This window comes from Brugia malayi (genome assembly GCF_000002995.4).
Source record: "Brugia malayi strain FR3 genome assembly, contig: Bm_v4_ChrX_scaffold_001, whole genome shotgun sequence".
Taxonomy (NCBI): domain Eukaryota; kingdom Metazoa; phylum Nematoda; class Chromadorea; order Rhabditida; family Onchocercidae; genus Brugia; species Brugia malayi.
Genome location: NW_025062479.1, coordinates 17,656,275 through 17,671,467, shown reverse-complemented (window position 1 = coordinate 17,671,467; position 15,193 = coordinate 17,656,275). Strand labels below are relative to the sequence as shown.

At 33.3% G+C, this 15,193-nt stretch overlaps 2 protein-coding genes across 2 annotated transcripts; both read right to left on the bottom strand.

Annotated features, from left to right (window-relative positions):
* Positions 1-124: 124 nt before the first annotated feature.
* Bm9546 (Uncharacterized protein) lies at positions 125-1,693 on the bottom strand (the record flags this gene model as incomplete). Its single annotated transcript, XM_001897979.2, has 4 exons — positions 125-327; positions 764-857; positions 1,019-1,192; positions 1,568-1,693. The coding sequence occupies 4 exons, from the start codon at positions 1,691-1,693 to the stop codon at positions 125-127; spliced, it is 597 nt and encodes a 198-aa protein (XP_001898014.1).
* A 2,059-nt stretch (positions 1,694-3,752) lies between these two features.
* Bm7075 (Uncharacterized protein) lies at positions 3,753-7,502 on the bottom strand (the record flags this gene model as incomplete). Its single annotated transcript, XM_001897978.1, has 8 exons — positions 3,753-3,893; positions 4,291-4,428; positions 5,184-5,303; positions 5,513-5,749; positions 6,089-6,274; positions 6,382-6,540; positions 6,757-6,840; positions 7,293-7,502. 8 exons carry the CDS (start codon positions 7,500-7,502, stop codon positions 3,753-3,755), a joined length of 1,275 nt encoding a protein of 424 aa, XP_001898013.1.
* Positions 7,503-15,193: the final 7,691 nt, after the last annotated feature.

Here is a 15,193-nt window from a genome sequence, read left to right as displayed (position 1 = left end):
GATAAATTAAAGATCACAATGCAGAATGCCATACAGTTCGGACCTCGTTTATTAGCCTTTCCAATGCTTCTATTCTGGACTTCACACATTAACAAGGGTGATCGGTAATTCTTTTTACGTCACGCTACGGTTTATCTTGGATCACTTCCAACTCCACTGCTTCTTCCTGAGGAGCTTGTGGCAAGTCAGCATTCCGTACATGGTCGAAATATTTACGGCACTGATTGAATACGAAAAGTTGGTAAATGAAATAAAGACCAACAAGTATTATTGCAGTCTTGATCATTAAGACTATCAAAAATCTTACAATGAATTGTTGTTGATGGCCTGAAACTGCATCTCAATGGTATGGAAAGTTAAGCTGTAATGGCATTTAAATTTTGCTTAGTGTTTTGTTTGCGAAATATTGATTAATGGTTGTGAACTGTAATTATTTAAGCTCCCCTCAAGATGTTTGAAGTTTGGTAGGATTAAAAGATTGTAGAAGATATTTTTCGATGAGTCTTTTTTTCTTTTAATAGCAATAAGGACAGAAGATTACTAAAAAATTCGTATTTGATTAGGAGCAGAAACGAGTAAGTAAGATTAAGTGAAACTGAACTTTGAAAATGTCAAAAGGTGCATTTCCATTATAATACAGTAGCATAATCTATTATTAGAAAAAGAAATAAAAAATAGGACCAATCTAGATATTTAGTAGCACTTCATTTTCTTGTTGGCTATCGGTTTCTGATTGTCTTTTATAGAATATGCAAAAATAAACCTTGTCCAAATGTATCCAGAAATGTCTGCGTGCTAAATAACGCTGTTGTAAACAGAACGACTGTTCCAGATAACCAAATTAATATTGCTAAAGCCTAAAAAGGAAATCATTTTCTAGTTTATCCTTTCTTTCGAATTATCATTTTTCCGCAAATAAAACGTAAATATTTCAAGGAATCGGGACTTCATTACTTCTAAAACAAATCATAAACGATTTTGTTTGAATTTTAAAGGAAATTATGTGATTTCAAATTACCGAATGTATGATAGCTGGCCATAGACAGGTAGCTTGTTTTTGTTGGAGAGCATAAATTGTTAACAAAAAATACAATATTGCTATCCAAACGATCATTATGCTCCATGGAAACAAAATGCCAAGTATGATCAACCAACAACTCATGCTGAGCATAAACATGAATTTTGCAACAGGCTATAAAATGACTATTAGGCATTTGAGATGATTTCGATTGTTTGATTGGAAAAAATTTTTTAAATAAGGAACGTGATTTTGAAAAAATAAATTCGAAAAAAAGGAATGAGACTAAATTTCTTTATTTAGTTATTTAGTTCCTTTATAATGAGACTAAATAAGAAAATTTTTCTTTCCTTATTTTTCATTCCTTTCCTTATTTCATCTCCTTCTAACTAGACTGAAATCTTCGTTGCACATGTATTTGTTACGGTGATAAGTGAAGCGGATGATAAAAGTTATAATTTTTTGTATAGTTCATGCTACTTTTAAAAAAAAATGAAAATCTGTGGTAAGAATGAAATCGGAAACTCGTATAAAAGTATAAAAACGAACATAAACATGAAATTTATTATTGAAACATCGGAATGCTGGATTATTTGGTTCAACTTCGACTTTCTTAGACACTAGATTTGTGAAATATTCTTTAATTGGTATGCCGTGAATTTTCTTGTTCATCATTTTAATTAACTGCTACACATTTATTAACTGGCATTTGAAAACCTGCAATCATTAAAGTGTGATAGGTTCACATTTTTGTCATAAACAGATTTAATTCATGGGACTGAGGAAAAAATGGAATCTTTTTGTCTGATGGAAAACGTTAAACACGAGCTATCCCAAAATTTAGTTTATTAGAGAAATTATAATTTAATATGAAATAGCACGAAGAAATTTTACCATCCACTTGAAAACATGGGTTCTAGACGACCCTGAAATTTCAGAAAAAACGAAATATTATGCCCAATTTTGATAGATAAATGCTATGCAATAATGAGTATATCGAAATAGATGGAGAAATAATGATAAAAGTAAATAGAAAGTAAAAACCAGAAATACACTCTGCGAAATTTAAACTTCATTTAAAAAATGAAAACAGTAGTGGACGATTTCCTCCCGTCATCGATCGACTTTAGAAAGAGAAGTTTTGATAGCAATCGCAAAATAGCAAAAAATGTTAATGAATCAACGGTATACTTGTGATGAAATTGAAATTCCTTTCTCGCTTATTTATGTCCAACCCATGTGATCTATCTAAATCAAGTTTCTTATTCTTTGTGAAAGTTGCGATAATTAGATCACGTAATTTAGACTGAAGGACATTCTTTTTTCTCTCCTAATTATTTTTTATTTCCTGACTAAAAAAGCTAAAACAGGCAATGAAAGCACTGCAATAATAAGAAACTGTTCAAGGTTCTCATCGATATACAAGTTTAAAAATTTCAAATCTGCTGCCATTCAAAATTCAAGATTAAGTTAATAAATCCTAAAATTTGATAAAGTCTGAAAGTTAGAATGGATAAAAAATAAAAATTACAGCTAAAAATTGCAATTTCAATGCGATAAGATGGTTTAATTTTAACATCTTCACATCACATGTACACATTTCTAATGATTTATAGGTAGCATGAGCCACGTGAAAATGCGGCTGACAAAGACAGAATGTATTGTGTATAACTGTCGATACTGATAACTGAAGAAATTATCATGTTGTTAACGGAATTATCAGTCAAGCAATGTGTTTTCCATGAAAAAGGTATAACAGTAGAATAAGCAGTGCATATTCTGAAAAATTTTAGAAGCATTTGCTTGTCTTTATTCTGCACTATGGCTAGAAGGTACAACTTTTTGCGTTATCTTTGACGTAAAATAACCGGTTCTTAGCCTCGATTTCTACCTATACCCTGATCTACCTGTCTTATTAGTTCTATTCTTCATTACCATCTCAAAATATTTCTGTCGGATAAACGAGTGAAGAAAGAAGACGCAGAGTGTTTTCTATGTTTTTCTTGTTGGTGTGAAAAATCTCTAAATTTTCCTTATTATTTGTTAACTCGCATTATTTGTAGCACTTTTAGCATTAGCCTTTCCATTTTAATCTTATTAACTTCGAAGTTAAAGTTTGATGATTGAAGCAGTCTGAGATTTAAAAATGTGTAGTATGCTTCAGCAGAAAATTATGTCACAAAGCGCAAAAATATTAGAATTATGCATATAGATAGATGTTCATATACATCCTAGTATAATTAACATTGCATCTGTGGTGGTATGATTAGGCTTGCACTTATCGATGTACATAGAAAAGTCGGAAAATCAGCCAATATTATCTAAAGCAATGTGAGGTATAATAGGTAAATAATATCTCTGTCATAGTTGTATTCCTGAAATGTACCTGTAGATAAATTCGTTAACAGGCTGTACCTTCCATACTCTTTCCTATTCTACTAACCGAATTGACTCTTACTCTCCAAACTAGTAATGATGTCCGTCATCGTTGCAGACATCTGTAAAATATCAGTCAAAAAGAGAAGAGAAAGTTTAAACGTGACTTTAAAAAATATAAATTTTATAATGATTTTATTCGGTCCGAAGATAGAATTATATAATTTTGGTATATTTGATAAAATTTTTTCTGCTTTTAAATAAGCAGGCATTTTTTAAGATTGGAAAGAAGCCATAAAAGAAGTATATATATATATATATATATAAAATAACTGATATCATGGTAAGCAGTAAACAATCAGCAGCTTATCAAAAACAAATACAATAACATGAGAACGCTGGAAATCGAAAACATCATTGTGACATGTCGTCCGGTATGATTACTGAGCGCTTTCTTACCACTGACTTTGTTAGCACCGTTCTCTTCTTTCTCGCAAATCTGAAAAACATTTAAAATCTTAGAAATAGTAATATCAAAATATATTTAGTACTTAAACAAATTTGTTACTCGGAGCAGTTCGAACTCAACATTTTGAAAAGCTATTTTCCATCTTGAGAATCTTAGTGAGTGAAAATCAATGTGTGCGCAAAACTCAATAAACTTGACTTGCACTTAAGCTTTTATTAAGGGGTACAAAAGAAGTTGATCTGATCTTAATACAAAAGTGTCAAAAATACTGAGCAGAACTTTTAGATTTTTTTTTGTTACAAAAGCCGAATATAATAAAAATACGAATTCAAAAATTTCTTAGATTATAAAAAAAAAAAGTTTTTTTCAGATCGTTTCTTTTTGATTGAAGTATACTTGGGGGTAATTAATTAGTTAAGCCATTTACCTTATTCAAATCATCCACCGAATCCAAAATAGTAGGTGCACTTAGTTTAATTAATTGATTCAGTTTACATGGTACTGAGCAATTTGGTACGAACAGTTCGTAAGCATTTGCATTTTCTGTCTCGTTTTTATATAAAATCTGAAGTTGTAGCGCATTGTTTAGATAAAAAAGGCCTTTTATTTTATTTCTTATCTATGTTTTCTAAATTAATTAATTCAATCTGGTAAAAAGCGAATTAAATTAAGATTTCATTAAATTAACCTTTATTATTTTAATCTTTTCCTATTCATTTGATCATTGCTAGATAATACGCAACGTGTTTTCTGTTAATCAGTATTGCAAGAGGGCTGACATATGAGTCAGTGAAGTCTGGATTATGTTGGTACAACATTTCGACTTTATCTTCCATCTTAAGTTTATTTCTTAGTAGAAGTTAATGTGTTCACAAAACTGTTGGCATTGGCTTACACTTAAGCTTTTATTAAAGGATACAAAGGAGGATGTTCGATCTGAACTTGATAAGAAGATGCCAAAGGATGCTGGACAGATATATTTAACATTGGTCAATTTGTGCATTGCTTCATTACTGTTAATATCCCGATAAAATTAATCATGTTATGATGAAATAATTCAGTTGTCTGCAAGGCATCATAATTGTTTAATAGTTTCTGCAGAGGAAATGACTTGTTGTAATACTTCGGTCATAAAGATTTCTGTCAATCAAATAAAAAAATATAACGCCACTTCACGTTTGTAATAACAGAAACTTCGGAGGAATAATGACTTCGAATCGTTCATCGAGAGAATTTAGTGATTTAAAGGAAGATTTTCAATGTAGTAAAACTTATTCAGTTCGAAATTTGATATGATTGGAAAGAAATAGTGAAACTAACTTTTAGTGTTGTTTCATTCTCCGTTTTATACAGTTCCATAATTAAGCATGCCGAATACGGCACTAGTAAACCGTTGCTTATGTTCAGTGCATGCTGCAGTGATAATAATGTCGAGTCATGCTGAAATTATCATGAAAATTATCATAGAATCAATCCAATGATTGTCTCATTTTTATTACAGTAAATGATACGAAAAACAAGTGCGTTTTTGGCAAGCTTTGCTATATTTTTTTATTCGCGAATATTATTCAAATTGAACGATTTGCATCCATGAGTAGGACATTTCACCCAGTACTAGAAAATGCTTAAAATTATGAGGAAGAATTTACCGCAGAGTAAAGAAACATTTTACGTGCTTCTACTTTAGTCCCAACGGAAATATTGTGAAACCGATGCAGTATATCACCAAGCAACAAGCCACCTTTAAATTTTGCCTTTTCAAAAGTATTATACTTTGAAATTTGATTGATACGCTTGAATTCCGTAATTATGTCAATAGTACTCATATTCTGGAACTGTGGCCATTTTTGGTAAACCCATTCCGGCTGCGGAAGTTGGTGCAATATCTATAATTCCTGATAAAATGGAAGGTGCAATAAAATCATGAAAAAATATTGTAATATGATAAAGATTTGCTTTAAAAAAACCTTTTCTCTATCTTTTCACTTAAAAGTTGTAAAATAAACTAGCCAAAATGAAGATCTTCAAAGAGTTGTTTCTAAAAGCAAAAAAAAAATGAAAATAAATAGTTTAGAAATTTGAAATTCAAATCGAAATGTTCTGCAAGGAAAGAAAGTCTCTTATTCATCCAGAAATGAGTACGACTAATCTAATCTACAGCCAAATGTTTTTCGAAGTCGCATCACAAAACAAATTATATATGAATTAGAAATATTCATGCATACCTCTCGTTGAATATCAATGAGTGCTGCTGTCCGGTCAAAGCTCAGTTCTTCACCAATTCCGGTTACATTTGCAAGTAGATGAACAACGTCGGCATATCTCTCCATCATCTCATCAGCAATCACAGCTGTTTCATTCTTCATAAGCTGATTATAGTGTGAACAAGTGTGTAGGGTAGAGTGAAGAAGCTGAAATGATATAGTATTAAATCAAATTGTTCCAGTAATTCTCTATAAGGGAAATTACGAATTGCAGTAATTAAATAGCATGAGGAATGTTCCGGAAAAGCACCAACAGGTGCATTCCGTTCAATGCTTTCGCTATGAAAGGAAATCGGTTGCCATAGCTCATCTTTTAGCCACTGCATTGCAATGTTATCAACCGGAAAGAATCCACGCAACATAGCCTGAGCACTCACGATCGCACGATCTGATCTGGATGTTAAGATTCGTATCTAAAATTGCTGCCATTATATGTGATGATTATTTAAATTTAATCATAATAAGTAATGAGACTATTTTTCTAGCTTATAATTTCTGAAATATTTGAAATTTCACTTTTCATAACATAATTGCATGCTTTTTTGCATTTCGATAATTAAATTTCAAAAATAAAAAAAGTAATGAAAAGGAATTGGTGAAGTGGAACATCACAACGGCAAAATAATTACATCAGCCGGATTGAATTCTTTAATATATCCATTATATCGTTTCCGGAAGAATAGACCCAATTCATACAGTTGTTTTATCCCCATCTATAGAAAGAAATCAGTTAGTGAAATCACATTAGTCAGATAGCAAAAGTAAATCAAAGCTTCATCAATTCAAAATTTTTAGAATAAACTAAAATCTAATTAAAAGTTTGGTAGATAAAAGATTACTAAATGGATAGATTAGGTAGGTCCATTTTGTATATTCGTGAAGAAAGTCATAAAAAAGTTTCCAGATAAAGTAACACTCTGCTTACAAAAACTTGCCCAACAATTGAGTTATAATGAAACTAAATTCGAACTCCTGAATAATCCAAGTTGTTAAAAAACACTTTGAATTTAAATTCATATTCATAAGCTTAATGGGTATTTGAAGAGATTAATGTCACAGGAACTTATGCTTTTAATTTTAATCCTGAAGTATTTCTAAAATCGAAGCCACTATTTGTTGAAGGGACATTTACTTGCCCAATTTTTTGGAAAAAATTGAATCAAACATTTGTTAGCTGAGACCATCCTCTTGGCCAAGAGCTTTCATCATTCAAATCTCTTGGATAAGGTAACTGATGAGGTGCGCGATCACCATGCCGCCAGATGGCTTGTACATAAATGAGGTGTTCTGTCTTCTCATCTGTTGTTCTCAATATGAATGCATTATTAGACGCGCAATTAAATAGTAGGAGAAATAAATGAGGTAAGGTTAGCATAAAATATCTGAAGATAATAAGGATTATTGAAGTTTCATGAAATGCTCGCTGCAATTTTTGTTTTACAAATTAACGTGCCCTAGTAACGCATAATCAATAATGTTATGAGTGAAGTAGGCACCACGGTGTTGGGGTCCTGTAAACAAATTGAGTGACGTCAGCATTAGTGACATTGTTCTGGTCACTGTACATAAGTTTATAAAATGAAATGAAGAAAAAAAAAACACATACAAAGCCAATGAATTTTCATTTGAAAACGTTTTGGTACTAGACGCGAGTTCTTAGTTACGAGAGCGCAGTTGTCATACACACATGAAGAATGTATACATGTGTACAGTTGTTAGTTGAACTATTCAAATATGTTTGATCACAGTATGTGCAAGTGTTTTATTCAATAATTGGAACGTTTAACATAGCTTTGGAAAGTTTAAGAATGCGAAATTCATCTAACATAAAACAGTCTTCTATTAAAATATTAATTAGACATTTAAGAATTATAAGACCTGGTTGATATTGAAAATAGAAATATCAAATTGAAAAACTAAAAGATGAATATGAATATTTGTATTATCGTAACACCAGTTTTGAGTCCCAAGAATTTTTTTTATATTATTGTACTAATGTTTAATTTGTCAATTCTTGTAATAACTCTTTTATATTTAATTCTCAAATGTAGGGTTGGGCTTAAAGTAGTGAAAAGGAAATGAAAAATAACGAATCTAGTTTCCTCTTCTCTCGCAAAAATTGCTCCCAATCACAAAAATTGTTTTTCTGTTTTCAACAACCCTATCTCCATTACTTTCTTCTTTCTTTCTAGTACCGACCTAAATAAACTCAACAAATTATGAGCAGTATTTGATATATTGCCTACCAATCGTATAACCTTGTACCTCACCTTTAATACTGCAGTACTTTTCAGTGGGAAAGTAGAAATTCTGAGGAAATCATTTCCACCTAAACTCAGTTGATAAATAATGCTAACAAGGAGCATACGGTGAAGCAAGACCAAAAATTATTGTCCAATGCTGATATAAAACATCATTACCACAGAAATTTTTATCGGTCCACTGCAGGCAGCGCTAATTTCCATTTCCACTTATCTATTATCATTTATTTCGATCAACGACACTTATGACCTTGCAAAGACGAGTATTTCAAAGAAATATTGAACGTCTCAAATGTAATCTTGAGCAAGCTAAGTTTTTAATTTATTTTTTTCCTGAAGTGATTACATATTTTACTCTTCAAATTTGAAATGGGAATACTTCTGTTCATGATACTATGTCAAATGCATACATTCCAAGTAAGGAAAAAAGATCTTTTTAATAGCAGCTTCAAAAGATTCTGTGAAATTTGTGCATTTTAAATATCAATGACTTATTAAAAGTGTCAGCGAAACTTTTTGGTTCAGTTTGGTTTCACCGGTCAAGTTAATCCAATACGGTTGACATATGTAGTGGAAGCAAAAAATGTTTTTGGAAACAAACCTTTATGATTTGGTTAAATTGTTATTCGGGGGAGAAGTTTGATGTCAGGGAGATGTGTTGGATGCCAGCTAAATATTTGGGCAACAATTGAATAAAACTGATTCGGAGGATTGGATGATTTAAAAACAGATCTAATTGACAATAGTATGGTTATAAATCTACATTGATGTTAGACAATGATCCAAACAAAGGAGAGGAGGTGCTTGCATGGGCACCAGTTGCTAATAAAGAGCTTATTAGATAACCGCATGATTATGATAGCAAACAAAGAACAATGTAGATATCCTCATGATTGTAAGGATTGCTAACAAAGAACAATGTAGATATCCTCATGATTGTAAGGATTGCTAACAAGGAAAAATGTAGATATCCTCATGATTGTAAGGATTGCTAACAAAGAACGATGTAAATTGTTTCAATATGTAGAAGCATAAATTTGGAAACAAAGAGTCCGAAGTATAAGCATTATTTGCGGAAATTACGTGGATATCTTTACTACAATTTGCAACTCATATTTTTAGATCGCGATATTAAAATCCGCGACACTCCCGACCGAAGGAGCTAAATGCTTTAGTTCGTTGGACAGCTTTGGTTGATTGCTTCGCCTTATAGCGCTTCTAGTTCGTAGAGCAATTGGTTCTTGTTCATTGACATTTTGCACTGATTTGTTAAACATTGTTGGTTGAGGGTCAATTTCCTCACCTTTGACTTCCAGTGGGTATAACATATTCACCGGTCTGTTGAGTATTTTTCCTTTCGGTAATTCTATCGAGACACTTCTCACTTCTCCATCCTTTCCTGTTTTGATTTCTCTTATTCTGGCTAGTTTCCACATGCCACGGGGAATTTCTGGTTCATTTAGTAACACAATCTCTCCCTCGTGGGGAGTTCTTTTTACTACATCTCTCGGAGAAGAGTGTTCCCTTTGTGCTCTTTCTTTAAGAGTATTTAAATATTCCTCTTTCCATATTTCCCAGAAGGCATCGAGGGCCTTTAGTGTATTTGACCAGTATTGAATGAGTTTTTCTCTCGAATCCAATTTATGAGGGATAAAATCATCCATTTCATTCTTGTTTTTAGCAGGCATGATTAGATGCGCATTCGGTAGTATAAAGTCAATTGGACGCAATATGATACAATCATCAAAATTTACGTAAGTTAGTGGTCGAGTATTCAAAATACTTTCCACTTCCGCTACTAGCGTAATCAATTCCCGTTCCCATAATAACTTTCTGCCGATGGCTCTTTTCATTGCCCTTTTTGTTAACCCAATAAGTCGCTCATATACTCCTCCGTTCCAAGGCGCCTTTGGTATTATATTTTTCCAGATCATTTTCCTTTCCGCTAGGAATTCATTTAATTGTTGTTTCACAATGATTTTAAAAATTAACTGGAATTGACCAGCGTTGTCGCTTAAGATTAATTCTGGAAAGCCTCGTCTTGCTGTAAATCTTCTGAAAACATGTAAAAAGCTTTCGGCTGAAAGAGTTTCTACTACTTCTAGATGTACAGCTCTTGTTGTGAAACATGTGAATAGTGCTACCCATCTTTTTGTTGGCCCATTATCACTCCTGATATTCACAGGACCTAAATAGTCTAGTCCTACTCGCGCAAAGGGTCTTGATCTTGTGGTCCGAGATGCTGGAAGATCAGCCATAGTTGGTAATTTGAATGGTTTAGTTGTCCAGCGTCTGCACTTCATGCACTTATTCAAGATTCGTTTGACTTCCGTTCTACCTTTTGGGATCCATATCGTCGATCTCAGATTTGAGAGTGTATGAGCAATTCCAGCATGATACAGTTGTTCATGTCGTTGCTGAATAAAGAGTTCAGTTATGGTGTTGTGTCTCGGGAGATATATTGGGTGTAAGTTACTCTCTTTCATTTCAGAGTTAACTACGCGGCTTTTGTATCTCCATAGTTCGTTATCATAGAACAAATTCCATTTGATTATTTCATCTTTGGTAACTCCTTCTGACTGTGCTTGTTTGAATAGCACAATTTCTGACAACTCGTAATCCTGTGTTGTCAATATATTCTTTTCTTTCGTTGCCATCTTTAGCCAAGGAATTTCCCTTTTCATTGTTAATCTTATGAATTTCAGAACCCAACCAGTTGTTCTTATTAATCTTGACCATTTGCTAAAACGACTAGCATCTAAGATTCCGAAATGTTTGTTTATGATAATTGGTTCTGTGATGTGGGCCACAATTTCTTCATCCTGGTAATCCTCATTGTAATTGTATTTCCACTGTGGCCATTTTGATTCGTTTTCTGTTAACCACTTTGGTCCTTTCCACCAAAGATCATATCCTTTTAGTTTATTCGGAGAGATTCCTTTTGTAGCTATATCAGCTGGGTTTTGTTCACTTGGGATATATCTAAAATGGATTTTCGCCTTTCGTATTTCTTCTACCCTATTTTGTATGAACGTTGGTAGTAAACGGGAACTATTGTGAACCCAATGAAGCGCACATTGAGAATCGGACCATAAAATTGTTATCACGTCCTCAAGTTCTTTTTGTTTTAATACGAATTGTACCATTCTCACTCCGATGAGTATTGCCAGTAATTCTAATCGAGGTATTGACATTCCTTTAATTGGCGCAATTCGGGATTTAGCAAACACTAAGAATACTTCTCTTTCTTGAGTTCGAATGTATAAAGCTGCTGAGTATGCAGCAGTTGATGCGTCAGTAAAAACATGAAATTGTACTTGCTTGGAACAATTTGTTGTGAATCTTGGTAGATCCTTTAGTTTCTTTGGCCATTCGTTCGTGAGTAATTTCCACGTGGTTTCATCTTCCTCACTTATAGTTTGATCCCATGAAAGGTTCTTTTTCCACAAAGTTTGGAGAAACAATTTGAATCTTATCAGTATAGGAACTATGAATCCTAGTGGGTCATATTGTGAGGCTACGAATTGCAATATAATTCTTTTAGTTAATTTCTTACCAAACCATGGTTTTAACGTTACTTGAATGATATCTTGTTTGTGGTACCAATTGAGACCTAGAATTTTTTTAATTGAACTTACCTCTGCTCGATCTTGTACCGGAAGTTTTTCATTGACTTCTTGGTCGTTAGAGAGAAATTCCCGTACATTCATTGATGCTTCATTGAATATAATTTTAATTTCCTTATAATTGGAAAGAGCTTCGTTGGTTCCTTTGGTTGGTATTATAATGTTATCGACATAGAGATTTTTCCTTAACTCGAGTGCGATTTTGCTTTTACAAGTTTCCAAATGATAATTGAGTGTAGCGGACAATAAAAATGGAGATGATACAATTCCAAATGGAACTCGTTGGAAACGGTAACAACTTACGTTTTCTTCGTTAACTGGACTTCGAATGTCTTTCAACCAAAGAAATCGAGTGCAGTTTCTATCTGTTGGATGCAATTCTATTTGCAAGAACGCCTTTTCTACGTCTGCTATTATTACATTTTTCATTGTACGGAAACGTAGCAAAACTCCAACCAAATCAGGGAGTGTTATTGGTCCCCGATATAAAACATCATTTAAACTTTTCATTCCTTTACAATGAGCTGATGCATCATAAACTATCCTCAGATTTGTCGTGGTTTTATTTGGTGTTATTACTTCGTGATGAGGCAGATAATGAATAATACCAACTTCATTCATTTCCGATGACACTTTCTCAATTATATTGGAATTGAGTTGTTCTTCAATAGTTTGATTGTATCGACTTAGTAATTGAGGTTTCATTTGAAGCCTCCTAATTAACGACTTTAATCTTCCAAGGCAAAGTCCGAAATTATCGCTTAGTTTGTTCTTTGAATCTTTCCAAGGCCAACAAACTTGATATCTTCCCTTGTCCCTAGTGATAGTTTGTTTAAATTGCTGCAATGCTTTTTCATCATTGTCAGAGTTTATTTTGTCTTGTATACCCATTAATTCCAGTTTCCAAAAGTGATCTAAGTCTGGAATATTGACGGCATTGACTTGAGAAATCGGACTTACTGATGTGGTTTCTGAAATACTGTCGTGTATTTCATTTATATACCCACTTCCAGCTATTATAGGTCCAACCTTTGTATGGATCAATGAAAATCCTGATTTTAAGTTCTCTGCTTGGTCAAACTGGATAAACTTGAAGAAGTGATCCGCACCTATGAGTATGTCCGGTTGTTTCCATTTGTTTTTGAAATTACTAAACTGATTTCGTTTGTCTATCATCAACAATTCCTTTTTGTTTAGATTAACTACTTGCAATTCATTCGTCAAGTGGTTAACTGTTATTACATCTAATCGGATTATTTCTTTATTTCCAATTTTTACTCCGATTTCAGTTTTAGTAGTGATACACGTTTTTGGCGTCTTATCACCAAATGAAGCAATTTTTATTTCCATCTCGTTAGTTTCTTGTAGATTCAATCGATAAGCCAAATCCTTTGATATGAACGATAATTGAGAACCAATATCGAATAGAATTAAAGCCTTTTGTTGGATTTTTGGGCGATTTGGATTGGTTACATTTATTTCCTTACATAACAGTAAGGTTCGCTTTTTCCATTGATTTCCTTTTTCGGTAATGGAGTTAGCGATTGTGACTGAACCCAACCTTTCTTTGTTGGAATCCACTGCTTGCGTGAGTTCCTTGTAGTTGTTGGGACACAGTGCTGTATTGTGTGGACTTTTACAATGGAAACACAAAGGTTTCCCTTTTTTACAATCACTTGTTGCATGTCCTTTTCGTAAACATTTGAAACATGCAGTGATTTCTCTCAAACGTTCCATCCGGAGTTTGAGAGTGGGATAGATGTTACATTCATTGTTCCAGTGGTCCTTATTGCAAAATACGCATGGATTCCTTTTCCCATTTATAGAAATTTTTCCTGGAACCTTTTTTGATTTGATTGTATTATCTCTCTTTGTTTGGTTGATTGTGGCGAAAGCTGACGTTTCGCCTCTAACATTATTTTTGTTTGTTTTCTTCTCCCTTGTGTCTGCTTGACTTCTAGCAACTTCTTCATTTCTTAGAACTAGTTTTGTCAGGTACTGCCGGATATCCTTAACTGACCAAGTCGTCGAATCCTCTTTCAATTGGTATAATTTATCAATTATCCACGCTGGTAGTTTATTTTCAATTGTAATTTCGATGCTTGAATGCTCTAAATTTTCACCTATAGCTTCCAGTTGTCGAAATGTTCTCTCCATGGCTTCTATGGTTGCTTTCCACTCTCGGTCATTTTTTTTGATGGTATTCAACTCGTTGTAGAGTGATTTCTTTATAAGGAAAGGTTTACCATATTTCTCTTTTAGTAAACCTATTATAACATCGTAGTTTTCTGGCGCTATATCATAACCTCTTACAGATAACAAAGCATCTCCTTTAAGACATGATATCAGATAGTTTAACTTTTGAATATCTGGGATGCTTTGCTCATGGACTGCTGCCTTGAAACTACACCAAAATTGCCTCCACAATTTTGGATCCCCACTAAACGTTATTAGTGGTAATTGAGGAAGTTTTATTTCTGCTGGATTTGTGTGAATCATACTATTCTTTGGAAATGATTCTTTGACCTCTTCTTGTTTTAAATGTTGTAGTACCGAGCAATATTCATCAGTATGTATTTTAAGGGTAATAATAGTTTCTCTTGTTCTAGTGATTAAACTTAAAATACCTTGTGGATCGTCAACCATATTGGCGTATTTCGTCTCCTCTTCCTTTCTCCTCGTTGCTATTGTCAAGCTCTGAATATTATCCAGCCAATTTTGATTAGCTGTTTCGAGTAACCCAGCATAATATTCGAGATGTGCGATCTTCTCCTTGACGATTCGCAATTTAATTTCGTATTGATGCTGAAGTTCCCCTCGTGATAGTGTTTGAGACGGGGAGGTCAGATCGAGTTCACTTGCTTCTTTAAGAAGTTCTAGAGTTCTCGACTTCGATAATTCGCTTCCTTTTCTTATACTGTCGGACATGTCCCGGCTCGTGGCACCAAAATTGTACTGGAAGCAAAAAATGTTTTTGGAAACAAACCTTTATGATTTGGTTAAATTGTTATTCGGGGGAGAAGTTTGATGTCAGGGAGATGTGTTGGATGCCAGCTAAATATTTGGGCAACAATTGAATAAAACTGATTCGGAGGATTGGATGATTTAAAAACAGATCTAATTGACAATAGTATGGTTATAAATCTACATTGATGTTAGACAATGATCCAAACAAAGGA